We start from the raw sequence: 27,408 nt of genomic DNA, 5'->3' as shown, positions 1-27,408 counted from the left end.
TAAAACGCTTCCAGCATATCTGCTTATCCATAAAGCGCTTTGTAGTTTTATTCGTTGGGCCACAGAGTGCTTTATGGTTACAAAATTTAAAAAACTGAATCATTTTCAAGATATCCTGTTAAACGCTTGTAGGAGCATCTAGATTGAAGGGCAAGTGTTCACTTTATTCACCACAAAATGCTCTGTGGCTCATTGTCAATACCACAAAGTGCTCTGTAGGCAATTTAAAACCGCACAAAGTGCTTTGTGATCTGGTGATCGAAAGTACCTTGTATCTTGTGAATGACTTGCTGTTTACTGAAGGATTAAGGCGGTCAATAATCGACATAGTTTTAAAATAATTTATGTTTAAAGCTTTTACTGCAAAAATCAGGATGTAGGACAAATTTGCTTTGAATATAGTACGGTGAACCCTTTCTATTAAAGACGCACATGGTCGGGACCGACTCCAACTGTCTGGCTTAGAGAGGTTTCCGGCTTATAGAGAGTAGGGGTACTAAGGTGACACCAGTAATACTGAGATAACAAGCTGAACCAATGCTGTTATTTTTAGATATTGTCTCAGGGGTTAAAGGTAATCATTCCAAGCCCACAAAGTACAACTTTTTTAAAAAAAAAAAAAATCCTTTAAAAAATCCTTTATTTAAAGTTTTTTTTTTCAACAAAAAAAAAAATCGCCCAGAGGGTATCAACCGAAAAAAATTCCTGCACAAGCACTGAGCAAAAAAAAAAAAAACATTCCTGCAAACTAAAAAAAACCCCACCCCATCACTTTTAGGTAACGAATGATAAATACTTGTAAATTAGGAACATGTTAAAAACATGAAAAATCCTGCACGGACACCAAAAAAGAAATAAGATCATAATTAAAGTTCGTCTGTTTAGCTCAGCTGTTCATCGCAAATCTCATGAAAATAAATAACCTTTTGATAAACTCGTTCTTTGATTAAATAGAAATTTCTGACACGATTAAACTACTTGACCATTTGTTTCAATTTTCGCTCAACATTTTTAAATCCTTGAAGCTAATTTCGAGTACGTTTCAAAAAGTCTTTCGACTTAGTTGAAGCGTCTTTAAATGCATGTTAACCCTTTAAGCCCTAACATTGATAAGCATAAAATTTGTCCTTGTAATATCAATGCTTATTGAACCCCTTAGGTCATGAGAATTAAGAATATGATCACCGTAAGTGAACTATCTTCTCCCCAGTACTTTTATAAGAAAAGTATGGGAACAAGAAAGGAGAATTTGTTCTTAGATACTAGGGGTTAAAGGATTAAAGCGATGTTGAAGCACAATTTAAGGATGGTGCCTGCTTCTGCTACTGCACATACGTTCTACGCATCGGGGATGTGCCCACCAATACACTTGTATCTTTGCGTGGTTTATGACTATGCAAGAAAAGCAGACCTTAGCAAGAACTAATGAAATCCAAAAAGAAATTGGGTGTAAGCATGCATTTTTCAAAGATATTCAAGCTTCAATTTGCAAATAAATACGTATTTTAAAATTGATCAGAAATATTGTGATTAATTTTCTCTGAAATATGCGCAGGTTGCCCATAATTTTCTCCTGGAAAGTGCCCGAAAATACCTGTCTAACAAGGCACCGTCCTAAAACCAACTTAAGGAGGGTGCCAACTAATAAAGAAGTATTTTTGTGTGGTTTATGACTTTACGGAGAAAAGCAGATCTTAGCAAGGGCTTTCGAAATCCTAAACGAACATTTGGGATAAACATGCATTCTTTTTTAGAGATAATTAAGCAACAATTATTCTAAAAAAAAAAAAAGGAAAAGAAAAAACAATAGTAAAATACAAGGCAATGGATGGCGTTTTTTTTTTTCCAAATTGAAGCTCTACTGTATTACCTCTGAAAAATGCATGGTTACCCCCAAAGCTTCTTTTTGGATACCAAGAGCACTTGCTAAGTTCTGCTATCCCCGCATAGTTTTGAATCGCGCTAAAATATCCCTGTATTAGGGCCTGTTCACATGGAGGTGGGGGACCCCGGGAAGGTGAGGTACCCCGCATGGGTGGGGTTACCAATCTCTCCATACAATCTCCCTTTATTTCTTGATCACGTTCACATGTGAAGTGGGGTACCTCACCGAGGCGGGTTGCCCGGTCAGGCGAGGCGGATTAACCGCATAGCTGGGGTGAGTTTTCTCCATGTGAATGCTGGAGGTGGGGTGGGGTGATGTTCATCCGGGCAGGTGTCTCTGAATTCAGTACAAGCGTGGCGAGCTTTTTTGCAGATATCACCTTCAAAACATCGACAACAAAGCCATTGAAGAAAGTTCTGAAGGAGGTGAAGGTGCATTTGTCGAGTCTGATAATCAAGCTGATCTACCGGTCTTGGATGAAGGTGAAGTCGTGCCCGTAAGAACAAAGAAACGAAAAGTGTCTTCCATCCGCCATCTTTGTTGATATATGTACTTAGCGACCACGCGATAGCTTTTTAAACCTCACCCCAGCGCCCCGGGGTTACATGTGAAGGCTAGATGGGGTACCTCACCATCCTTTCGTTTCGGGGGAAGTTCAAGATTTTTCCCACTCGGTCAACATGTTAGCAATCCAAAATCCCCATTTCGGAACGCCAACGCAATGGCTCGTGACAGACGAACGAATAACAATACAAACAGAATCAGAAAAGGACAAGGAAAGTTCGAAATGGAAAGCTAAAGAGGAGAAAAATCTTCATCTCGGCAACAAATTGTAAGGGAAATGACGTAAATCAATCGATTTACAATGTCAAAAGACCGAAACAAGTGGTATGTGAATTCAAAAGTTATGATAGACATTGGCGTCACGCAATGCCAAATTACACGCGCAATCTGGTCACACTTCACCTATCTGTCTATATTTAGCGACAATGGCATGAAGAGAATTTTCACTGTGAACTTGATTGACATGTAGCTTGAATGATGTGAATGACTTTGACGAGTATCAAGTAAAAAGCTAAAAGGATTTGTGCGACCGAGCGTTAGAGTCCGAACGAGATTGTGAATGCGCGTGTTTTGAACTGTTGACCGAACCTAAAGTATATTAAAGAACGTATACAGTCCTCTTGAAAGTGGAGTGACATACTTTGAACAAGTATTTTATTCCTTTCACTGCTATTTTAGAATTATTAAGAGTTAAACCAAAACCTGTTTCAGACAGCAGATCAAGATAGATGACTACTTTTTCTCTCGCAGTAAAGCAATAACCAAATAAAGTAGGCATGGCGAAACTACTGTAAATACAACACATACGAGATGCAATAAGGTTTTATCTTCGTCTATGCATTAACCACGGCGAAAGATGACGCTGCTAGTGAAGGATTAACATAAGTAAAAAGGCCAATAAACTGACTTCAGTTAAAATACGTTTTCCATATATAATTTGCGGCATCAGTTCTACTTTTTACAATAACTGTCCAAATTCCCGCGCGCTGATTGGCTCGTAGATATTGTCTATAAGAGTACAGACAATAAAAATGACGTCAAATGTAACGCGCGCGCTTTCTCAACAACAACAAAAAAATTGCCAATTCCGCTCGTACTTTTTCCATGTTATCGTAAAAAACAAATCGACGGCAGTTTTCTATGGTCTATACTCTTATAGACCATAGAATGACGCCATAAAATGTCCAAAAGTTGGCAGTAAAACCACTCGCCTGCGGCTCGTGGTTCCACTTGAGTTTTGAACATATTTTTGACGTCATTTTATGGTCTATAAGAGTATAGACCATAGAAGACTGCCGTCGATTCAATTCAATTCAATTTCAATTCAATTCAATTTATTAAAGCACATTTTTCACGAAGGTAAGGCAAGAATGCACTAGCCCGCAAATAGCATAGGCTAATCTAGGCGGGTAGTGCAGTTGAAAGGGATAAATGTTAAGGGATTTGTTAAGTATATCGATTTACCCAAGGTGTAGAACATTCCAACTAAAGCATACTTCAATTAAGTGCCAGTCTCTGCATCTTTACCTCCGTGAAACTCACTATGATAACCGTAGATTTTTGTAGCCTGTTCCAGGCTCCTAGAGAGAAGCGCGAAGGAGAGGGCGAGGGGACGAAAACGAGGGGGGCTGGGGAGAGAAAAAGAGGGAAAGAAGAGGAGCCTGTAATCATTCTCTTAAACACCTCATGCCGGTATACCAGCTCCTGGTATACCCTCTGATTGCTCAGTTTTGACAGTTCAGACATCACTCAAAAGATATCGCGAAAGAATCTGAAAGAGTCAAAATGGCGAGTGTGTCACACGCGCGTGGTTTTGATGAGACTGAGTTTAATGCAGTTTTAGAGAATTGTCTTCGAGATTTTCCGCAAGTTAAAGTACTCAGGAAGGAGCAAAAAGCGTGCCTTCTCAATCTAGCTCGTGGGAAAGACGTTTTCGCCATTCTACCCACCGGTTTCGGGAAGAGCTTGATATTTCAACTGTTTCCTCGAGTCTCGAGTGCTTTGTGCTCAAGTGAAGTCAAGCCGTTGTCAACCATTATAGTGGTTTCTCCGTTGGTTTCAGTGATGAGAGATCAGGTCGAGCAGTTAAAACAACTAGGGCTCTCGGCCGCAGCAATAGGAATTGGCGACGAATGTATAACAAATGCTATAGCTCTCGAAAGCAAGAGACAACAATGATAAGCTTTGAAAGACGAGGATCTGTTAGACACTCATATCCGTGATAAACAAACATCCTGCGGCAGTTTCAATCTTCCCGCAGTGATATGCAATAGCATAAGCATGAATTCACGAGTAAAGAAATCCACGGATCCTGTATCTTCACAGATAAAATTTATTTAGCGCTACCTGAAATCTTGCAGTTAATCCTAGCTGCTAAACTTTAACGAATGCCACAGAGCTAGCATACACAATGGCATATCAAAGACTAATTCTAACGGCTAAGAATGATCAGCAAGAAACCCTCCACTCAGTATATATGAGAATTCCCCCTCAATATCAAGATAAACACCATTAAGCAGAGCGGTCGCATTACGTTTTGATCAAAAGGGAAGAATCTCTTATACAAAAGGAAAATCGCTTAAAGACATGCTTGTAAAAGCAAAACTGAAAAGGCTTTTATCAAAACAACGGACACACAGTGGGAGTCGTGCAGGTCCTCTCTCCTCCGCATAGGGCTCCGCTGAGAAAAGGGAGTGCAGGCGTAAAATTCCGTGGAAGGCGACGGCGGGAGCCCTTGCCAGAAACCACGCCCAGTATGACTGCGATCCGGGGGAGTCATTTTGTAACTAGGGTGGTGTGCGTACTTATGTCATGAAGATGGCGGGTGTCTGTGAAATTGTCATGTTGCACGATGTGGGAGATTTACTCACGAAAACTTACCTACATGCTTAGAAATCGGGGAAAGTTTGTTTATCTCATGATGACTGTTTAGAAAACGCTTTTATTTTGCTGTGATGCCTTGAATCATCACTACAAGAATGAAATTGAAGTTACATGAGCGGCGATCGTGTGGAGATAAAAGAGTGCATGCAAAGAAATGATTTATTGAGGAAACGTCTGCCAGCTGAGACCAAACAAAAACTGTCGATTCGGTCTTAAAAGAGACTGGAGCAAGTAAGCTTAATGTTTTAATTAAAGCGTATTTTTTTTTTCTATACTCCGAAACGACCAAACTTGATATTTTTATCTTGTAAACAAGTTTGATCAGAAGAAGTTATAATGATCTTTCGGTGATTTAATTAGCATTTAGTTCTCACGAGAAGCTTGTTATGTACTGTGATGAAACAACTGTCTTTAAAATAAGGTTATAAAAGGCCAAAAGGCCTTTCGAGCCCAGAAAAAGCAATTATTTGTTCGTGACTATTGTTGACTTTCACGAAGCGAAATGTACTAAGTCCACTCTCCACGGGTTTCAAGGGGGGCTTCGAATACAAACGATTTTGCTTTTTTCTAGAAATTGTGAAATCTCACCTTAAAATTAACGACCGCAAACTGTAGAGACAAAGTAAATGTTGACTTCCGCCAAGAATGAAACTGTCAAATTTAGAGATGACCGAGAAATATATCAATGTACAAGAAAACGACAAGGATGTAGCTTTTGCGCCTGCACTCACTTCGTTCAGCGGATACAAATAACGCCCCATCGAACCAGAGGTGCAGGTCTGTCAACCCCATTTTAACTTCCTTTTTTTTTTCTTTTTTTTTTCTTTCTTTTTTTTTTTTTTAACATCACAGGTCATTTGTGGGTCAAGTAAGGATTAAAACCAATATAAAAAAGTTAAGTCTCTAAATCTTATTAGCTTAGGATAGATCATCGGTGACAACACTCGATGCAGTTCCGTATTCTGGCGGACATTGATTCCGTGAATTGACTACCTTTTATTCTTCTACGAGACAATATATTTCCTTGAACTTATAAATTCTTGAACTAGAATCTGCATGAACTCATGAACACCCCCGGCGCCTTCCATGATCGTGCTCGTTTGTTACAGTCAATGCATGTCACGCGTGACTATTATTTCCGAGAATGAAATAAACATGCGTTCGAATTCCTTTGTAAAGCTCGGCATTTGAATGGAATGTAGAACAGTTCTCTGGAATTCGAATCTTTCCGAAAAAGACAATTCATAAATTTTTCAGCAGCGATGTTTTATGAAAATTATTTGACATCGGATTTCCATACAAACACTGTTATTTCAAGCCTGTTTGGCTACTCGTCAAAATGGCGTCGAAAACCGTGATAAGGCCTATTTACATGTCAGTTTTGATGTCGGCAATGAGATTTCAGAGTTCTCGTAGAAATTTCCCTAGTTTATTGACGGTAAAAAAAAAAAAAAACTATGAATTTTGCTTTATATTACTGCACAAGTATTTCAAGAATAACAATTGTCTCTAAAGTATTTTGAATCTTTTTTTTTGTCAGTCAATGCGTCTTTTTTGGAAAGATTTCCAGAGAAATGTTCTACATTCCATTCAAATGCCGAGCTTTACAAAGGAATTCGAACGCATGTTTATTTCATTCTCGGAAATAAACAAGCACGATCATGGAAGGCGGCGGGGGTGTTCATAGTAAGCTCATGCACATTCTAGTTTACGAATTTGTTAGTTCAAGGAAATATATTGTCTCGTGCCTTGTATTTTTTGCCTCATTTCGTTTCTTGGAAGAATAAAAGGTAGTCAATTCACGGAACCAAAGTCCGCCAGAATACGGAACTGTATCGAGTGTTGTCACCGAAAACCTATCCTAAGCTAGTAAGCTTTAGAGAATTAACTTTTTTACATCGGCTTTATCCTTATTTGACCCACAAATGACCTGTGGTGTTGGTGTTTGCGCAAACGTTTTTCCGGTTTAAAGTCGCCTTTGACAGGATCCCCCCGTCCCCTCCCCCAACAGTCTAGATAGGGATAAGGAGTGCAGACCACACAACAAAAGATTGTTGCCATTCTATTAAGACAATTATATACTTGTACCCTTTACTTTACCTGTTTAAGATACTCTTTTCCAATCACAACTAGGTCATCTTTAACGTATGTTTACGAATTTTTGTTTTCAAATTGGTAAAGAGTAATTTGACGATCATGGAGATAGTCGACTACTGACGTTTCGAATGCTAGCCCTTTATGACAGGGAATTTCACTGATTGCGTCACAAGAGCCATTGAGTCATTCGTGCTTTAGATTTCTGTGTAGTCATCATTAGTTCAAGTTCCACTGATTGGCAAAATTTCTACTTAACAACCGTAGACCTTGAAAGCAAGAGAGTGCTCGTGGTGGACACCTGGGTTAAAAAGCAAGTTTGCTTCATCCTGTTTTCCCGATAGAATTTGCAAATGAGCTTACTTAGATTACACTACGTTGTGATCATTACCGATAAACAATCTCATTTCATTTACAGTTACCATACCAAGGAAAAGAGTGGATATCACTTGGATTAATAATAAAGTCACACAGTCATTTGTGGAAAGTCAACTGCTGGAAAAAACATCTTAAACTAGGTCCTTAAATTCGCGAAAAAATAAACAGGTTTGCAATATTCTGAAACTTAAGGGAGCTATATAGTTTCACTATTTTCAAAGACAAGAATTCCAAAATTGGGCATTAAATAACTTTCAAGAGGCTTTCCGCCAACAATATTAACTGATGAGTTTTCGTTATTTGGCCTACGAAAAATATTGATTAAGAAGGATAATCTTACGGGAAATTTAGAAAAGTCTGCCTCTCCAATAATGATGAAGTAAAGGCTAGCCACTTCGTTTGTCTAATAGACATTTAACACACTTGTTTTGCAGAGCTTTGGTGGAAGACCTTCCGTGTTTGTCACCGCAAAATACTCTCGTAGTACAAAACCGGATGACGCTGTCTATTTATGGTTGGAAAATGTCGAAAGTCGAGGGTTTGAAGTCTGCGTCAGAGAATTCTTGCCTTTTGACGGAAAACACCAGGATACAAATGTGGTAAGTTGTATTGACAACTAAATAAATTCATCAACGTTCAAACGACGAAGTACATCAGTCAGCCTTTAAAAAAGTTAACTGGAGTGATAATCATAACGGCAATTCTATATTCTTTTGCTCTCCTTGACTTTGCCGCCAGTAGAGTGGTTCTGTACAGCCCCCGAAATGATCCCGACCCCGAAATGATCCCCAACCCTGAAATGATCCCCAAATGGACCCCGAAATGATCCCGACCCCTAAATGATCCCCGTTCATCTTCTTGTCGACCCCGAAATGATCCCCAAGGAATTATGGAATGGTGATTAAACATGAGACTGGATTTCTCAATAATTAGGGAAAGTAAAGACATTTTGGCGTATGTAGTAAATAGATTTACGGCGCCGATATTAACAACTAAAAGAGAATAAAGTAAACTAAGAATAGGGAAAATTTTGCAATAAATGCAATTTGTAGAAACATTTGTGACTGAAGCTAATTAATGTTTTTTATGAAAGGTGGACTGCAACTGGCTAAATGGCTAGCTAACAAAGGCTTTGTGTTGGTAACATTACAAGGAATCCGAAAATGAAAGGAAATGAGAGTGAAACATATGCCTTATGGCTAACAACGTTCTGAAATAGTAAACTTTGTAATAGCAGAGCATGGCGAGATCCAACGAATCGACTAAACGTTGTTTTTTTTTTTTTTTTTACCGAAATACAAAATATATTCCAATTTGTAAATGAAAGTAAAAATGGCATCTCAAATGTCGTTGTTCGTTTCCCGAATTAACGCTTTGTAAAACATAGCACAGAAGAGGAACTAAAAACCACGCGGTTCGAGACATTGCATCAAACTAAATGGGTCAAAGGTCGACTGGAACGAGACAGTGAACCGACAACTAGTATTTTTTTTTTTAAACTTCGTAAGAATAAAAAGATCTGACAGGATTGCAGCATTTCAACAAAGAACAAAAACGCAATCACATGTTTAATCACCATTCCATAATTCCTTGGGGATCATTTCGGGGTCAACAAGAAGAAAAATAGGGATCATTTTGGGGTCGAGATCATTTCGGGGTCAAATTTGGGATCATTTCAGGGTTGGGGATCATTTCGGGGTCGGGATCATTTCGAAGGCTATACCGTTCCCTCAATTTGAAAGAAATGATTCGGAGGAAATTTCTCCAGTTAAATTTGTTTAACTTCTAGGCATCAACAAAGCGCAAGACTCAAAGTACTGAATGAGACCAGCGCCGAGTTTCGTGCCCGGTGAAATAGGATGAGTTTCGCATCTCCTTGTCCCGTTTCATGTCGTGCGTCTACCGTGCAGAGCGTTGTTTGACATGCTGCACGCTCACTACCTGCAACCAAATTGGGTTGCACGTCAGTCATTATCCATTTTTCTCTGATGATCAAAGCACGCACCAGCCGAACCTTTCCTGTTTTATGGGATTGGTTTGCGTTGCTTGGAAACGGATCTGATTTTTTCTGGTTTATAGGATTGGTTTGCTTTCCTCGGAAATGGATCTGATCTTATTTTACCTTCATTGGAGAAATGGTTTTCTCAAACAAGGGCAAACCTGCAGCTGAAGACAACTACGGATTTTACCAGGTGAGTCATCACACTCAGTCTGAGTGGATCTGATTTTTTCTGGTTTATAGGATTGGTTTGCTTTCCTCGGAAATGGATCTGATCTTAATTTTACCTTCACCGGAGAAATGGTTTTCTCAAAAAAGGGCAAACCTGCAGCTGAAGACAACTACGGATTTTGTCAGGTGAGTCATCACACTCAGTCTGAGTGGATCTGATTTTTTCTGGTTTATAAGATTGGTTTGCTTTCCTCGGAAATGGATCTGATCTTAATTTTACCTTCACCGGAGAAATGGTTTTCTCAAACAAGGGCAAACCTGCAGCTGAAGACAACTACGGATTGTGTCAGGTGAGTCATCACACTCAGTCAGCCTTCTTTCTTTTCTAATTAATAGCCTTTGATCCAAACCCTCTATACATGCTCATGCAGCATCTCTGTTTTATAATCAGTGGAACTGTCGTTAAAATCTTTCATTGATGCCTCTATTCTCCATTTTACCGAGTTTCCAGGTGACACTGATTGGTAAAATGCCTCTTTGTAAATATAAGTTGATATTTCCATACTAAGGAACATCATCAATACTTATCTCTTTATTTATTTGCTTGCTTGTTGTATAATTTTACAGCACATGCCTTTCAATACCACGTTGTACGGGTCACCAGTGGTCCTTGTTTCCGTTCACCACCAATATGACCGCCAAACAAAAAGCTTCGTTCCTCCTGAAAACAACATCATCACGGCCTTGGTAGAGGTATGATATCACTTTTGGCTCCATTAATGGCGGGAGCGTTTTTTACTATTTTTTTTACATAAACTTAATCGCTGCATATTCGTTTAAACGATTTTTTTTTTCTATAATCGCAAAAAAACGTCTACGCTAGTAAAGAAATGATCTTCTCCTTCCAACTTCTCTGCCTTAAGGTCAGGAAAACCCAAGCTTACCCAAAATGTTATAAAAAGTCGCCAATACTGGCAAGAAGACTATTTCTATGCACAAAATAGCCGTTTCACAGTTTGACAGTATCCCGTTAAAAATTAGTTTCGCTCACATTTCACGAAAAGGCCCATAAATTGACAAGACAATTTCGACCCTGAAATTAGCACCTTATTTTACGGTTGGCAACATTCCAGTGAAAAGATTAAGCAGAACGGACTATATTGCCGTTTTTCGCATAGTCTGTGAGATAGGCACACAAGATTGCAAACTACGCCCTGTAAAATGAGTAAAAATGACAGCTGTCACTTTTAAAAATCCCATTGAACACGTTTTATGAGCCTGACAAAATGGAAATTTCTGTTTCTTGAGTAGTAGAGAATTAACATCTTCAAAACGGGTGTACAAAAAGTGTAGTTTCCATTCCCCATCTCCAACTATTGGTGTTAGCACTCATTCAAATTCCGCAGTTTTATTTCTCCCGCTCTTTTTTTAGTTGCGATCGAATGAGACATGAAAAGAATTGCTGGGGAAATATCGCCAATATTTACCAAGGAAACGAGTTGTAATAACATCAAACCTCATCACAAACGTTTTCTTTTTTTTTTTTTTCTATTCATAATGTTGGCCTTAAGAGTATGGAGATTTGTGTTAAGGACTTACTGGGATCAGGAAGCGGTCACGACCGTTTAACAATAACATATACTGTTATTGGAGGTTGGTTTTCCCTTTTTTTCTCTAATTTGAATCAGTTTTCAGAGTTTTCAGTGAAATGTAAAGTCTCATTTTTCGCCAAGCATTAGTAGAATTGTATAAGAATGTAAGATTTTGTCCGTAAAACTTTGCAGCGTAGAAAATAGGTTTCTTGATTCATGGTCAAGTAAAATGAAGTTATTTTTGAACCATTTTACAATAAATCCATCTATTTACACCACTCGTCAAGGAAATTACTAATTAAGATAAATTAACAATATTTTTGTTGTCACAGATCTCAATACCTGTCTTAACGTGCATTGTCCACGGTTTGGAGTGTGCAAGACGTACAGTGCGCATGACGCTCGCTGTGAGTGTTTTGAACAATGTCCCTCTTATCAGGATCCAGTGTGTACTGCGAATGGAACAACATACGACAACAAATGCTGGCATGAGTTAAGTTACTGTAGAGGACTGGAAAATAACCTTGTGTACCATCCAGGAAGTTGTGAAGGTAAGAGAGATAGACTAATGTAGCTTACATTGAAACTCATCATTAGACCACACACAATAGTACAACTGTCTTCTTTGTCCTACTGTTATTTACTATGTCGTAGCGACAACTTGCTATTACCCAAAATCCGCCACCCTATCCCTCTCCACTGCAACATAGCATACCATTTCGCCTAAACTGAATGCAGTTGTCACAGGAGGAGAACGACAGGTATCCCACAATCCTTTGCGTTTACAACTATATTAGCAACATTTCATGTGACGTCATCAGTCTCTCTAGGGTACGATAGGGCATGTTTCTGTCACAAATCGCGGCTTCATTGGAAACGTGCTTCGTTGTAAAATGCTCTGCTTGGCGGATAACAAGGCTGATCTACATACACTGCGTGTCAAAAGAAGTTTTTAGTGTTCACCTGAAAGGCTTCTCCTGTGCTGTACTTTGTTGCAAGGAAATTCACTGGAGTTACGTCGAGAGCATGTCGAAACGAAGGTTCTCTTTGGTTCCGAAATTCATCGAAGATCGTCTTGTCGATGAGCTGTTCGACAGTTTATGGAGTCCTGTCCTCATTCGAATCAATTGCAGTTGCGACATAACCGTAATTTTATCATTTTTATGTATAAAAAACGATTCGAATCCATCTGTAAATCCCGAGATGAATGAAAAGTTGTGTATACTTGTCGGCTTTTGTTCCCTTGGTTTTTTACAGATGTGTAAATAAATGTATTAGGCTATTTTGATGTGGATTAAACAGTGCATTGAAAAGCGCTTTTTCTGATTTTTCTACAGTTTTTAAATCCTGAGGACAAAACTCAGGAATCAACTGGAGCTTTGATTTGGGATTTTGAAATTTTGCGTCGAAATTGTTCTGCGGCTGTGGTGCAGGCTTTGTCATCCTGTTGACCTCGCTCAAGCAGAATGCAACTGCGGCAATTTCAAGCAGTTCCCGTACGGGTGGAATTCGAACCAAATAACAACAACAACAATCTTTATTATTCGTGCCCAGAAATTAAACAGTGTTACATAAATTCAAGAAAGAAAAATTACTAAGGAAGAGGGCACAGCCACTTAGAAATAGCAAGTTAATCGAGCTAAGTGACTGGGCCAAGCGGAATATAATATAATGTATAATAATATAGAAGACAAAAATGCCATCAAATTTGATGTCTACTTTGATGATGGCTGGCACATAATAGGCTACTGTGGCGTAAACAAAATTCCCAAGCTAAGGAAAGCAATGAAGGGGAAGGAAATTAAAAGTTTGTCGTTGTAATATATTAAGAGGGAATGTATTCCCTGGCAAAGTAAATTTAGTTTTTATGCATCTGTCAGTGTTGCAAAAAGGGGGCAATGGGAAAGGGACAGCCCTCAGAATCATTATAACAGCAACCTGGATTAATAGTCAGATAAGGGATCAACCAGATAGTGGAAAAATTGGTATGAAAACAAGGATTTAAAGTCAGTTCGCTATATGTCATCCCCAAATTTATGGGGTTTTTTTCCTCTAAATAATCATGTACCAATTATGTACAATAAATGCACAGTTGAACGACTTGAACCTCCTGCCTACAGACCCCATGAGGGCCACATATCACTGTCTGTTTTATTTCAGCAGAAGCCAAGTGTCTGCTTACTAGAGGCATGCCTTGTGGAGGTTTGATTTAATAATGTACTAGTGTTCGTGTGGAACCTCGAGTGGCCGCTTAAAAGGGTCATACTCCTACAGAAGGCATGCATTAGAGGAGGTTTGACTGAATACCCTGTCTGAATACTGATGCAGTCAAATCTTCGCTAACAGACCTCCTCTTGGCAGCCGCCTCTCCTAAGTCACACGTAGGCACATAACCTCCCATAAGTAGACACCTCTCATAAGAGGCACTCAGCTGTGGTCGCAGTCACACATGAAGAATTCTAAAAAAAATGTTTAGGAAGTATGGGACCCTTTATTTACTTTGATCAAGACTGAGACTCTAGACAATTTTTGAATGTTTATTTTTATTTTTAACATTGGATTCCCACATCAGCACTATTGATTGCACTATGCTTGGCTGTAATAATCTCCAGGTTATAACAGCTGTCAGTACTATCTGGTGAAAATTACAGTCATGTATGAATATACCACATATGCCATTAAACATGTAACATTAGGAACATTTATGTTCACAAGGTATATTAAATAATATACTACATGACTTTCTGATGTGCATTACACTTTAAATAAATTTCCTTATTTCAATACCATGAAAGGAAAATAAATATTGTTTTAATCTAACAATTTAATGTTGGTTATTTTACTTGACATTTACATATTTTGATGTCCTAAACTGTTTTTCCTAGTCCCTTCTCAATCTAATTTTTCTGAGTTACTGGTTCTATGCACAAAGTGAGGAGCCAAATTATGGCCTGATTACATGAGCCACACTATGTATTAGCAATGTCAGCTATGTCTGTGATGTCTGAGAGGCAGATCAGTTTCTTGATAAATTGTGACAAATTAGAGACACCTCCTGCCAGACCCTGGAATATGGCATCTTTCAAATCTGGTGGCACATTTAAACAAGGAATCTCATTTGGAGGTACTGCTGCAGGTGTCTGCTGGTCTGGAGTGCTCCTGTTAGCCTGCCTTGGTTGTGGCGCCAAGGTCAGCTCCTGCAAACAACCACTGAGGCTGTGTGAGGTTGTAGGCTTCCTCTGCTGCCTCCAAGGTTTCAAACTTGCTTTTAAAATAGGTACATACTCCGCTCTGACCCTGGTGTATGAGAAAGAAATAACCAGAGTATTTTTACCCACCTGCCACATCTTAACATAATACAAAAATGTTGTCACGGTTTGAAATTTGGCTTCAAATATAATTTGAAAAGCCAGTTTTTCTCAAGGGTGAATAGAAAATAACACTAATTTTGGTGATTGAATAGCTAATCAGAGTGTGCATAAGGCACCATTTCAGGGTCTCCGAAAGCAAAAAAAAAATACTCAGCTAGATTAAGATTCCTTAAGTTGGTTCATTAGTTTAGTGGAGGGGGGAAATTAAAGTTTTAGAGTGAGGTGGTACCCAAAATTTATCATCTAAAATGGTAAGTTCAATTTTGATGAACGTATCAATCTTTACTCATCTTTATGCGTAAAGTGTAAGCCAATTGAAAAGGAACGATAATACTCATTTGGAAAATGATTGCAGCTGAAACTATCTTTATTACTAATACAATGGTAGTTTGTACAGCTTTTACATAATGAATATTTTGAAATTTTGAATAAGGAACATACTTGTGAGAAGAACATTCGCTGATGTACTTGTCTTGATATGGGAAGCTGCATCTGCCCAAAAATCACTAATGTTTCTAAAAGAAGGTCATTCTCACTGTAACTATCTCTACATACTTTGGGTCTGTTCTCCCAATTCCAATAAACTCCACAAGAGCCCTCTCTTCTTCATATGTCCACTTGTGTCTTTTCACCAGTGACTTCCGTAAGGGGCTCACAATGGAACATTTTGCCTTTGTAAGAATATGTTTGGCCACCTATGGAAAATATTCATTGCTTTCAATGAAACGGGACAGTGGTATAAACAACATAAATTTTAATTTGTCACTCACCTTTCGGTTTAGGCTTTTGGATGAATGCTTATCTGGTGTCACTGGTGATGCAGACTTGCTTGAAAATAATGTTTTACGTGTGGCCGGAGACGATGTATCACGAACTCGCTTTTTCTCAGGCTTTGATGTTGTCGTACCCGAGGGAACATGAGTGCGTTTGGCACTCAAATCTTTGTCTGGCGAATTTTCCATGATAAACCTAAAAAATAACACACAAAAGTTTCTTATTAGGAGTTCTGTGAAACAAACTAAAACGATAACTTCACTCATAGTTCGCTAAAAAAGGGCAATAAAGAAACAAAAACACATTGAAAGTTCAATCTACATTAAACGCAGAATCACCATGTTTGTTATTATGTGAGATCGGAAATCGGCGGTTTGGACCATTTTCGACGGTTCAGAAATGCAAAAATCGTGGGTCACTATGGGTCAAATAAGTCCAACTAACTTTCATGTTTTGAAATTTTAATAGTATGTATAAATCGTTCAAGCAGAAAGAGAATTATTGTGGATTAATTTATGGACCTCATTGAAGCGATCGTTACGGATAAATGTCAACATTGTTATGCAAATCAAAGCAAAAAACCTTTTCGGAACTATTAATTCCTATAGAAAACATTCTGACTAGTCAAAGAGATCGTAAGGTTGTTGTAAAAGGTTCACTTACCCCAGAACAACGCTTTACCTCTGAAAACATCCACGTCGAAAACAGCCAAAATCTGCCACGTTTCGAAGGAAATCCGCCATTTTTATGAAACCGGACAATGCAAAGGATTGTGGGAAACCTGTCGTTCTCCTCCTGCAGTTGTCATAGATAGGCCCGTCTGCAGGGAATACTTTTTCTATCGCAAGATCACTGTTTGACAGCCTGTGTGGCATCTCCCTCCAGAAACATCCCTGGACAATTACAAATCACATTTGGCTTTTTCAGCCAGAAGTTAACATAATGACTAAAGTTATATGTAGAAATAGTACTAGAAACTCACACGTCCCTATTGCACACTCTTGCCTATACATTTACCACATTTTGCTGCCAGGATGTCCGTTATAACACCAAAACGTGACTCTGCAGGGAATATCAAAACGCAAAGTAAAGTGCAGTTCAACAGTAGAGGAACTATTCTTTTTATTTTCTTTTAACTCTTTAATAGGTTTTCCGATTGTTCGAGGCCGAGTAGAACTCCTCCATGTTCCAGAATGGTCCGATTCCAGCTGCAAAACAATCGCATCCCCACCATACCGCTTCTATCCGGACAAACAGGTTCATGTCCAAGTCACTGTCAATCACATGAAGCTCAACGAAGCCATCACCGTCCATGATGCTGTCACCTCGTGGACAGAAAAAATTAACAGCAACAATTTCACTGTTTGCGTGATGCAAACAGGACGGAAACAGGAAACTGTTAATCCGTTTGCTACCATAGATTGGCTTGCCTATCAAGGGGCACCGAGGGATGGATTAACGGGAAAGGTCCAGTTGCAAAAGTGGTGGTCTGGGACAAACTGTGCAGATGTAACTTTTCCAAAGGTAAGATTTGAAACTTTTTTTTATTTCAAAGATCTTTCTTTTCGTTGTGTTTTACCGACTGATAAAAGATATAAACAAAGGTCGTGTGTTGCCTCCTAAATGATTGCAAAAAAGCACAACTTATGCCACAGTATATCCAGTGATATGAATGCTTAGTCAGTGGTCTGAGCCTAAAATTTGCTCTCACTGATCTCCTCCTTGAATCTCAGAAAATGTGCAGCTCGATTCAAAAACATTCGCCTCGAAACTATCGTTGAGAAGTCACAATGAAGCAATTGCTTGCTCAATTAACAACTGCAAACTAGTTTCCCTAAATATTTTTCTGTTTCTAATATTGCAGGACAAGTTTTCTGAGGCGCCCGTAGTTCTTGTGACCTCAGAACACCTGAGGCTTGGTAAGGAGTATGATGCCGCTCTCATTTGGGTCGAGGATTCTACAAAGAGTTCTTTTAAGGCCTGTCTTCGGGAAATGCAAAATTTCGATGGCAAGCATGAAGATATCATTGTGGTATGTGCATAATAAACTACTTCTACAAGGCAGTGGGAATATTTTGGTAATTTTAGAATGTATTGATTAAACTAATTTGTTATAACATGAGCAATCCTGTGCTTCGCGGGAACTTATTTTTTCCATGCAAAAATCTCTCGGATTTGCCCAAAAATTATACAAAATGCAAAATCATATTAAATAGAAATTTTGAGTGTTGTTTAAATATTAGGCCTATTTAGTTTTTGGTATTAATAGTGTGACGAATTTAAAGAAAAATCTAAAAGGACCAAAGCTAAAGCAATTTGTGATTTTCACGGAACATTATCAAGTCTGATAGATGAGTTAATCGTTTGTCTCACGATTGAGTCACAAAGATGTGGGTCGCGACGTTTCGACCGCTATACTGCTGGTCTTCATCAGGCGATGGTGTCGACTGATTGCGTGACAGTATAAATAGCACCTTGTTTTGTGTTGATTGGTGCGTTTCGATCCTCTCTTAGGCTGTTGTTGATTGGAGGATTTCGATCCTCGTCGTTCAGACTAGAAATTGTTCCCTCGGCCGTCCGCCTTGGTACCGATCGGTTGCTGTGTAGTTTGATCGTGGGCATCCACGCTTCCGGAATTTCAATTCCATTATCCCTATTGATGTTGTCAGGGTGAAGTCTTATGTGAATAGCCTCTTTAACCCTAAGGGTGTACCAATGTGGGTCTCGGTCAATAAACTTAACCTCATCCCAGAGCGGATAGTGGCCCGTCGCATTGCTGTGTTCTGAATACTGTCACGCAATCAGTCGACACCATCGCCTGATGAAGACCAGCAGTATAGCGGTCGAAACGTCGCGATCCACATCTTTGTGACTCAATCGTGAGACAAACGATTAACTCATCTATCATTTTAAACCACGATGACAAACACCTTTCATAATGAAAGAAATGTGATGGTATATTTCCAGCCTGGTGAATGAATGAGAATGATGTTTATTCAAGAAAGTGACGCAGGCATACTCGGAAAAAAGAAATCCGAGTGCTCCTATCAGGAGTCGAACCTAAGACCTTCCGATTACTAGTTCGGATGCTCTACCACTGAGCTACAGGAGACTCGTGGGAGCTAAGGCCATTAAACTAGGTTCAATGTTCACATTCAAATCCTAGCAGTATGCAGGATGTTTGTCCCATGAACCTAGTTTAATGGCCTTAGCTCCCACGAGTCTCCTGTAGCTCAGTGGTAGAGCATCCGAACTAGTAATCGGAAGGTCTTAGGTTCGACTCCTGATAGGAGCACTCGGATTTCTTTTTTCCGAGTATGCCTGCGTCACTTTCTTGAATAAACATCATTCTCATTCATTCACCAGGCTGGAAATATACCATCACATTTCTTTCATATACCACACGTTCGACATTCAAATCCTAGCAGTATGCAGGATGTTTGTCCCATGAACCTAGTTTAATGGCCTTAGCTCCCACGAGTCTCCTGTAGCTCAGTGGTAGAGCATCCGAACTAGTAATCGGAAGGTCTTAGGTTCGACTCCTGATAGGAGCACTCGGATTTCTTTTTTCCGAGTATGCCTGCGTCACTTTCTTGAATAAACATCATTCTCATTCATTCACCAGGCTGGAAATATACCATCACATTTCTTTCATATACCACACGTTCGACATTCAAATCCTAGCAGTATGCAGGATGTTTGTCCTATGAACCTAGTTTAATGGCCTTAGCTCCCACGAGTCTCCTGTAGCTCAGTGGTAGAGCATCCGAACTAGTAATCGGAAGGTCTTAGGTTCGACTCCTGATAGGAGCACTCGGATTTCTTTTTTCCGAGTATGCCTGCGTCACTTTCTTGAATAAACATCATTCTCACCTTTCATAATATTATCAAGTCTCCTTTTCCAAGAGTGCAATTGTTTTATGGTTTTACTTCCGATTTCTGCTTGCAGCTCGTTTCAAAATAATCTGTCATGCTCAAAAATAGGGTTGGGTTGGAATTTTGACAGTTATTGTAAAACAAGGATTAAGAAAAGACAAGAAGGGGGTGCGAAGCGTTTTATCTCCCTAGTCCCTTGTAATTCACACAACAAGCTTTTGCTAGAACTCTCGGCACAAAAATGCTCAACGGAGCGTAAGGTAAAGAGTGCACCGCAAGCAGGTTTTCAAATCAAAGGCAGAAAGCTCATTAATTTAAAGGAAGATCTCATTTCCCTCTACAGCTGTAGGCTTAAAACTAAAGTTTACCAGAGGTTTTGGTTAATAAATTTATAGGTGTTGCAAATTATGGCTGTTTATTTTATTTAACAGAACTGGCTCGCGTTCGCCAAACTTCACAAGCCATTGTTTAACGAGCACGGGGTGATCGATTTTCCAAATACTTACCCTCCAACAGACGAAAACAACAACGCTTATTGCGAGGTAAGAAAAGTAGGACATTCAAGTAAACAAATTGCAAGGTAATGCTGAATAGTTCTGTAGACGAAGTGCGCGAGGGAATCTTGTGGTGCAGTATATATGAATAGACTCATATAGTTTTGTACATCAGCCGAGAATCATGAGCTACATCATTTATGTCCCATATTTTAGAATATAGACTTTTAAAAGCGCACATATGGATCCTTGCCTCATTTCATTTACACATATCGATTCGTGTGGAATACTTCGCAACCATAGACATTCCTGCAACGTAGTATATGCATGTACATGAATTTCTAGTTCCATGGATTTCTGTGTCATATCCGCCAATCCTATGGCGCAAAATTCTGACCTTTTTGTAAGATTGCGTCTACAGGAAGCCTGGAAGTTCCAGGTTATATTTACGCGTGTTTCTTCTGTAGCAAATAATCTCAAGCAGTTTAAGGCCTGGGTCAAGGGCTTTTAACAGGAAAAATGGTTTATTCTAGATAACTTTAACAAATTCAATGGCACTGAACTGAAATTTGGAGGATAAAAAGATGTTATCATTCTGAAAATTTCTAAGCATAATAAGTAGTGCTATAGATCACGTGACATGTCACGTGATCGTTTTTGTGAAAAAAGCAAAGATTTGACAGGTAGGCGACGGTTTTAAGAGAAAACATCAAACAAAAATGCGTTTCTAATAAAGATTAAATATCTCCATCGCTTCACGTTTGGAATGATCGTCCACTGTTCTCCAGAGAAAAATTATCAGCACAAAGGTCATTTTTTAGTCCACAATTTAACCTTTGATTGTTAATTTCTCCAATTTAAAAACTTAAGGACAGTCATTCCAAACGTAGAAAGTTAAATATTTAAAATCTGCTTCGGAAACACTAATTCAGTTATCTATATAAAGAAAATTCGCCGCCATATCGCCGATTTACGTAATTTTCATTTTTTGGTCACGTGATGTGTCACGTGATCAAAATTATACGTTAAGGCAAAAGAAGACATCAAGTTTAATATTCAGGGAAAATTTCATCCTGTTCTAGGCAGAGAAACCGAAGATATAGGGGATCATTCATAATTTCTAAACACCCTTCAAACCCAGGCCTTAAACTACTTGAGATGTGCTTCCTCCACAAACACTGAGCTAATATGGTAAAATATGTTAGAAAAACACCAAGAAAATAATCTTATCTTCTTTAAAGGTGAGGATAAGAATAAAGTAGCGTTATGTCTTACAAAATCAAGAGGTTAATTAAAGAAAGCTCAAAATGCAAAGCAAAAATGTTATAAGTTGGTGTTTCGTAAGGATGAGAGGAAATATGCAAAGAAAGTGTAAAGAACTTATAATATTGGCTTGAATAATGGAACTAGAAGTAATACGATTTGTTTCTCTTGTAGTTCGTTTCATTTACAAGAGCTTACAACTCAACACCAACGATTTTAATATCTGCTAATCACAGCACGAGGGCAAGTGGAAACTCGGCTCCTGTCCACAACGGCATGACGGCCTGGATCGAGGTAAAACTTTGTCTTCAATATTCCTGAAGGGAAACTTCCATTGCAATGCTTTAAGAGAAAGCTGTAGAGACGCAATGCAATGAAATTTTTGGAAGTATTTTGTACCATTTTAACGATATTTTCCTTTCGAAATTCAAAATAACCTGATTTGAATCCACTTAAAAACAAGACCCTAAGAAAAGGGCGTTGGTAGGCATACCTGTCGCTGATGCTCGAAGTGATAAAAATTCAACTTTGATCCTTTGGACCTCTATCAATACCGTAGCAGCTAAAGAAACTGCTAATATGAGATGTGTCAAAGCAGTTAAATCAAACTGGTTTTCTCGTCCTTTTTTAATAATATAGCACCATAGGTTGCTAGTCATGGTGTGGAAATTACGCACGTACTTCTGTAACGAAAGTAAGTCTTTGTGAATTTTTTTGTGAATAGATGCGTTGTCCAGTGGAAAAAGTGGAGCAAATGCAGCCAGTGAGCATTCAGCTAACTTTTCTTTTACAGAACATGAATTGCTCCGGATTCAGAGCTTGTGTCAAGGAATTATACGAAACCAGATATGATCCGCTGTCAGTGAGTTATGTCATCCTCACAGGTCAGTAAATAATGGATAGCTGGTAAATAAGTAGTTTTATAAGCGAAAAATGCATCTTGATGACCCTTAAAATCCCGCCATTTTGAAATCAATTGAACTACTGAACTACTTTTCAAAAATACCGAAGTGTCCATCTGTTAGCTATTGTATATTTAATTTAAATTTACAAAATTTGAAGATTTCAAACTCAACAATCTAGTCAATAATTTACTAATCATAATTCTGAGAACAAACCAGTTCATTTAGTCGTTTATCATTACAATATTCCATAAACATTTCGCTTATTGATAGTTATATATTTGCAAACATCTGTGATCCTGACTGGAGCTATTTCAATGGATTTTGTTACTATACAAGTGAAACATGCGCAAACTGGACCACAGCGCTGAACAAATGCCGTCAAGTAAACTCAGTTCTTGTTGACATTAACAACAATGAAGAAAACGTGTTTTTGCAGCATCGTCATAATGGCGAAAAATCTTGGCTGGGATTGAATGACATCTCCACAGAGGGTAGCTTCACTTGGGCGGATCGTGGAGCTGGAAACTTCACAGCTTGGGCTAAAAATCAACCAAATAATTTTAAAGAAGAAGACTGCGTACACACACTTGGCTTGGAGCACAACTACAAATGGAATGACGTCAAGTGCAGTGACTGCCATCAATATACTTGTAAGAAATATATTTGTAAGAAAGGTAGGCTGCTGATGTTAATTGAATTAAAAATGGTGTATAATGGCCATCTTGTCCTAGGACAAGTTTGTTGTACGGCTCATGTTAATAAAATAAGAGAAAATTTCCTTTTATTGTTATTAAAACACGAATGACGAATTCTGAATCAATGCACGCTAATAACCCTTTTAAGGCCGCTACCTTTTCTTGGCATTGCGCATGCGTCCTTCGCATTTCGGGTCTTTTTCTTAAGGGCGGTAACATCTAATACAAAGGCTTTCAAATAAAGGTTAGCAAGGGCTGTTGGAATCCAAAAAGACAATTGGGTGTAATCGCGTAGTTTTCAAAGATAATTATTTTTCAAGTTCGCAAAAAAATGCCATAAATTGTTATCTCTTAGAATCTCTTGGCTTCAAATAGCCTTGAAACCATAGGCCATGGAACCCATTTATCTTCTGCAGCAATCTTTGATTTTGCGCTTGTCACATTTGTCGGTGGTATTTGCACTTCTGACAAAAAAACAACAAAGAAAATGACGAACTGAAAGTAACGTATACTGATTTTGCAATCTTTCTTTAACATTACCTTTAGATTTAAACGAATGTTCAAAGCAGGGAAACTACTGTCATGAGTTCGCCACCTGTTCTAACACAAGGGGTTCATACTCTTGCAAGTGTAACCAAAGTTACCTTGGAGACGGCTTTGAATGCTCTTATAACGCAGGTGAGTAAGATAGCGATGTTTAGTCAATGCACGCTTCGCACTTGCGGTAGTCCTCTTAGAGATGACTGAAATTTCTGATGCGAACTAATTTTTGCGATCCTCTGTTCAAGTAACAGAACATTAAAGTGGAAGAATCCTTAATGTTGATCACAGTTCACTCTACGTACATATTAGAGACATATCACTGTAATACCTTACTGTACGAGGGGACTAAAAAAAAAATACAAAACAAAGAGCCTACCCCTACCATGCACAACAAAACACTGTTTCATTAATACGGTTTAAAAATACAAACAAGATACAGACTACCGTAACAACATGTATCTAAGCTCTGGTTGCTTTCTACAATGGAAAATCATGTTAATGTTCTTGTTTGAGTTCAATGTATATTGCCTCAGTGGCACAAGTTTATTAAAAGCGGAGTTTTTAATTTGAGTGAAGGAAGTTCATTTTTGCGGCGTTTTATTTTGCGGGTTTTTTTTTTTTTTTTTTTTTTTGTGCGGGAACTAATCTTTGCAAATCGATTTCCATCCGCAAAATCCGCAAAAATTAGAACCCGCAAAACTTTTATGTTTCACGGTAACTGACAAACAAATTTCATATTCAGTTTCCATGACAGCTGTATCATCGATTTATATCACGTTTTATTATTTTTAGCCGGACTAGCAAGTTCAACCATCATAAAAAAGAACAACAAATACCTGACAGCATTGAACACCTGGTTACAGCCTGTAGTGCAAAGTAAGTCATCTGCCTGGAAACCATGTTGGCGTGCGTCCGTTGATGGCTGGGCTGGATCTACCTTTCACTCCGGGTGCAATAACAAGGGTCCTACTCTGTCGATAATAAAGGTCGGCCAGTATATATTTGGAGGATACACCAGTGTCTCATGGAGTTCATGGAGTAAGTGGCAGGTCATTCATTCATTCATTCATTCATTCATTCATTCATTCATTCATTCATTCATTCATTCATTCATTCATTCATTCATTCATTCATTCATTCATTCATTCATTCATTCATTCATTCATTCATTCATTCATTCATTCATTCATTCATTCATTCATTCATTCACTCATTCACTCATTCATTTACTCATTCATTCATTTTAGTAATTGTTAATTACTTATTTCTATTATTCTTCTTGGTTAGTACTACTCCACAATAATTCCATTTTTTGAACGACATCATACAGAACTCTATTAACAGGGTAGTAAACTGAATTCTTACTCACCTTAAAACTCTTTAATCATTTAGAATTTTAAATCCAAACTTCACCGTAAGCCTGCGAGCTAAGGTCTCAACCACCTTTCTGCGAAGGAAAGAAACATTAGCACCTGCGCAATCTCGTCCAAAGTCATTCTTCAATCATCTATTGTGATTTCCCTGGAGCTGATCGCGCTCAGCCCCAGGCCTTTAATATAAGATTCAGTTGGCTCGATAAACGCATAAGGCCCTGGGAATGAAACTGGTCTGCTCGCAAGATGGCCGACTGTAGGTGAAGTGAAAACAACTCTTTAAAAATTACTGTGAAGTGAGTTGACTGAAAACTACTTTTTAAGTAAAACAATGTCAGTCTTATTTATGTGCATGTCTGGGTTTAGATGCTTTTGTATCTCTTGTCTAAACACGGGATATAGGAAAATGGTGCAAACCTCCGAAGTCTAAATCAGTGTTGTATACCTTCTTTAACTTTGGCTCAGTGTCTGCTCAAAGTGTTTCATGGACTGAAAGTTTTACCTCTTTCTTTTTGTTTCAAGGGTTAAAAGACTTTATTGAAAGGAAAAGATGTTTTTCTTAGCACCTTGAAAGATAATCTCTTTTGGCTTAAGAAATTTATTGCCTAGCAGGCGAGTCCCAAATGATATCAAATGAAAATGAGAAAAAAGAAAGTTTAAACTACAACAAACATGAGACTTTAAAATTAAAACTAGAACGAGTTCAAACAAACAAACGAGTAACCGGTATGACAGGAATTACAACCAGGTAATGACTGCCGTTACGCGATGACAAGAACCAAACCGTAAATTCGGCTTTTAAACAACTGAAATTAACGATAAAAAAAATGGGCAGAACAGGGAAGTGAAAATGTATGAATAGCTAAGTGAAGAGAAAGCAAAAGATCAGTCGCATTATTATAAGATCTTACAAAAAGAATGACTTTGTACTGGAGGACTGTTCACACTTTGCCTTTGCTGTTGACCTCTTCATGGTTTTTGACGCTATCTTGGTTCAGGCTTAAACGTGTTTAACATTGCAGTTACTGTGTGCAGTTACTTTGAAGGATCGCAGCCCCTGTAATTCATCTCGAATTTGGTGGACTCAAATTTTTTTAATCATTCTTATATATTTCTGTTAAGCTTTCATCAGATAGAAACTTAAGCCTTCATGTGATCTGGATGTTTCGACTTTCGCAAAACTTCATACCAAAAGCATCTCATGTAATGTAGCCACAATTTGAATATTTTGATTAGAAATTGAACTTAAAACTTCGTTTACAGTCGACATAGACTCAATTTGCGCTCTTACGAAATTAATATTAAGACCAATAGTGTGTGTGCGGATGACGTCACAAAATTACTGGCGGCCATGTTGGAGGACTTACGTAATCAAAATGGCGACTGAAACAACAGGGGTTGAGCTTCTGATGCTCTCAAATTATAGCGAAAATCTTGAAGGCAAGGTAAAATATAGGTATCTCGATAAAATTTCTGAGATTGGTATAGATCCGCTTCTCATCCCAGCTAAAACGTTGAGCGAGAAATGCCTTCCACCAGTTGAATCCATGGATTTAAAACTTACTTTCGTATCTTGTGCTCGATACTAGATTTATTCCAACGCACAATTTAAAGCTCACAGAAGCCTTCAAGCTTACAACCAGATGGTTAGTGGCTTCATTTCCAGTGTCCTTGGATGTATGATTAACAAGAGGTTTGTGGTGTTGGCCAAAGTAAGACAAACGCAGAGACTGAATGAACCACTAGTGCAATTGTGGATTATAACAAACGAATAAGGTACTGTGATGTCAGCACATTGTGCAGGGTGTATGGCTGGCCTGGGTGAGTGTTGCTCACATATAGCAAGTGTACTATTCTATCTTGAAGTTGTCACCAGACAAAACGGAAGGTTAGCGTGTACGCAGGTTAAGTGTGGCTGGATTTTGCCAAGTTATGTTAAAAAGGCTGATTACGCCAGAGTTAATGACATCAACTTTTCCTCAGCAGCCTGGAGAAGTCTTTAAACGATCTTAGTTTGTGCGGCAAGAATGATAACAGTGATCAATCCTCTACAGGGATAAAAGAATCACCTACAGCACAGGGGTCAGTGCAGCAACCAACTAAGGATGAACTTGAACAGTTGTACAGTTCTCTCAATGAATGCAAAGTCAAACCTGTTTGTCTTAGTTTAATAGAAACATATGCAGATGAATTTATTTCAAAACGAGAGGGATACCATCTATCCGAGATTTATTTGATGAGAAATACATAAACCTTAATTATACTGAGCTACTAGAACAGTGCTACAAAGTTGAAATAAGCCTCACAAATGAGCGAATAGAAATGATTGAGAAAGAAACCATATACCAAGCAAAAAGCAGTGCTTTCTATCATCACAGGGCTGGACGAATTGGTGCATCTCAATGGCATGCAGCATGTCACACTGATCCTGCACAGCCATCACAATCTCTTATCAAAACAATTTGTTATCCCGACGTGTTTAACTTCTCTTCTGCAGCTACAAGACATGGCTGCAAACATGAAGAGTTGGCAACAGTGGCAATCGCTG

The 27,408-nt window shown here is 38.5% G+C and overlaps 3 protein-coding genes across 3 annotated transcripts in view; 2 read left to right on the top strand and 1 right to left on the bottom strand.

The window, feature by feature from the left end:
- LOC146452131 (uncharacterized) overlaps positions 1 to 27,408 on the top strand; it is a 92,760-nt gene that overhangs the window by 55,058 nt on the left and 10,294 nt on the right. The gene's annotated exons all lie outside the window — the stretch shown is intronic.
- On the top strand, positions 11,537 to 25,423 carry LOC146452132 (uncharacterized). The gene is made up of 11 exons (XM_085098175.1): positions 11,537 to 11,627; positions 11,899 to 12,117; positions 16,859 to 17,235; positions 17,576 to 17,743; positions 20,019 to 20,129; positions 21,519 to 21,638; positions 22,138 to 22,232; positions 22,520 to 22,899; positions 23,491 to 23,622; positions 24,280 to 24,525; positions 25,383 to 25,423. The coding sequence occupies exons 1-11, from the start codon at positions 11,549 to 11,551 to the stop codon at positions 25,421 to 25,423; spliced, it is 1,968 nt and encodes a 655-aa protein (XP_084954301.1). The 5' UTR covers positions 11,537 to 11,548.
- Positions 13,802 to 16,497, bottom strand: LOC146452133 (uncharacterized). Its single transcript, XM_085098182.1, has 3 exons — positions 16,375 to 16,497; positions 15,708 to 15,906; positions 13,802 to 15,632 (listed from the first exon to the last, which is right to left on the bottom strand). The coding sequence occupies exons 2-3, from the start codon at positions 15,897 to 15,899 to the stop codon at positions 15,453 to 15,455; spliced, it is 372 nt and encodes a 123-aa protein (XP_084954308.1). The 5' UTR covers positions 15,900 to 15,906; positions 16,375 to 16,497; the 3' UTR covers positions 13,802 to 15,452.

This window comes from Pavona decussata, unplaced genomic scaffold (assembly GCF_977016875.1).
Source record: "Pavona decussata unplaced genomic scaffold, jaPavDecu1.1 SCAFFOLD_380, whole genome shotgun sequence".
NCBI classification, from domain to species: Eukaryota; Metazoa; Cnidaria; class Anthozoa; order Scleractinia; family Agariciidae; genus Pavona; species Pavona decussata.
Note: the sequence above shows the minus strand (reverse complement) of the source record. Positions and strands in the feature narration are given on the sequence as shown.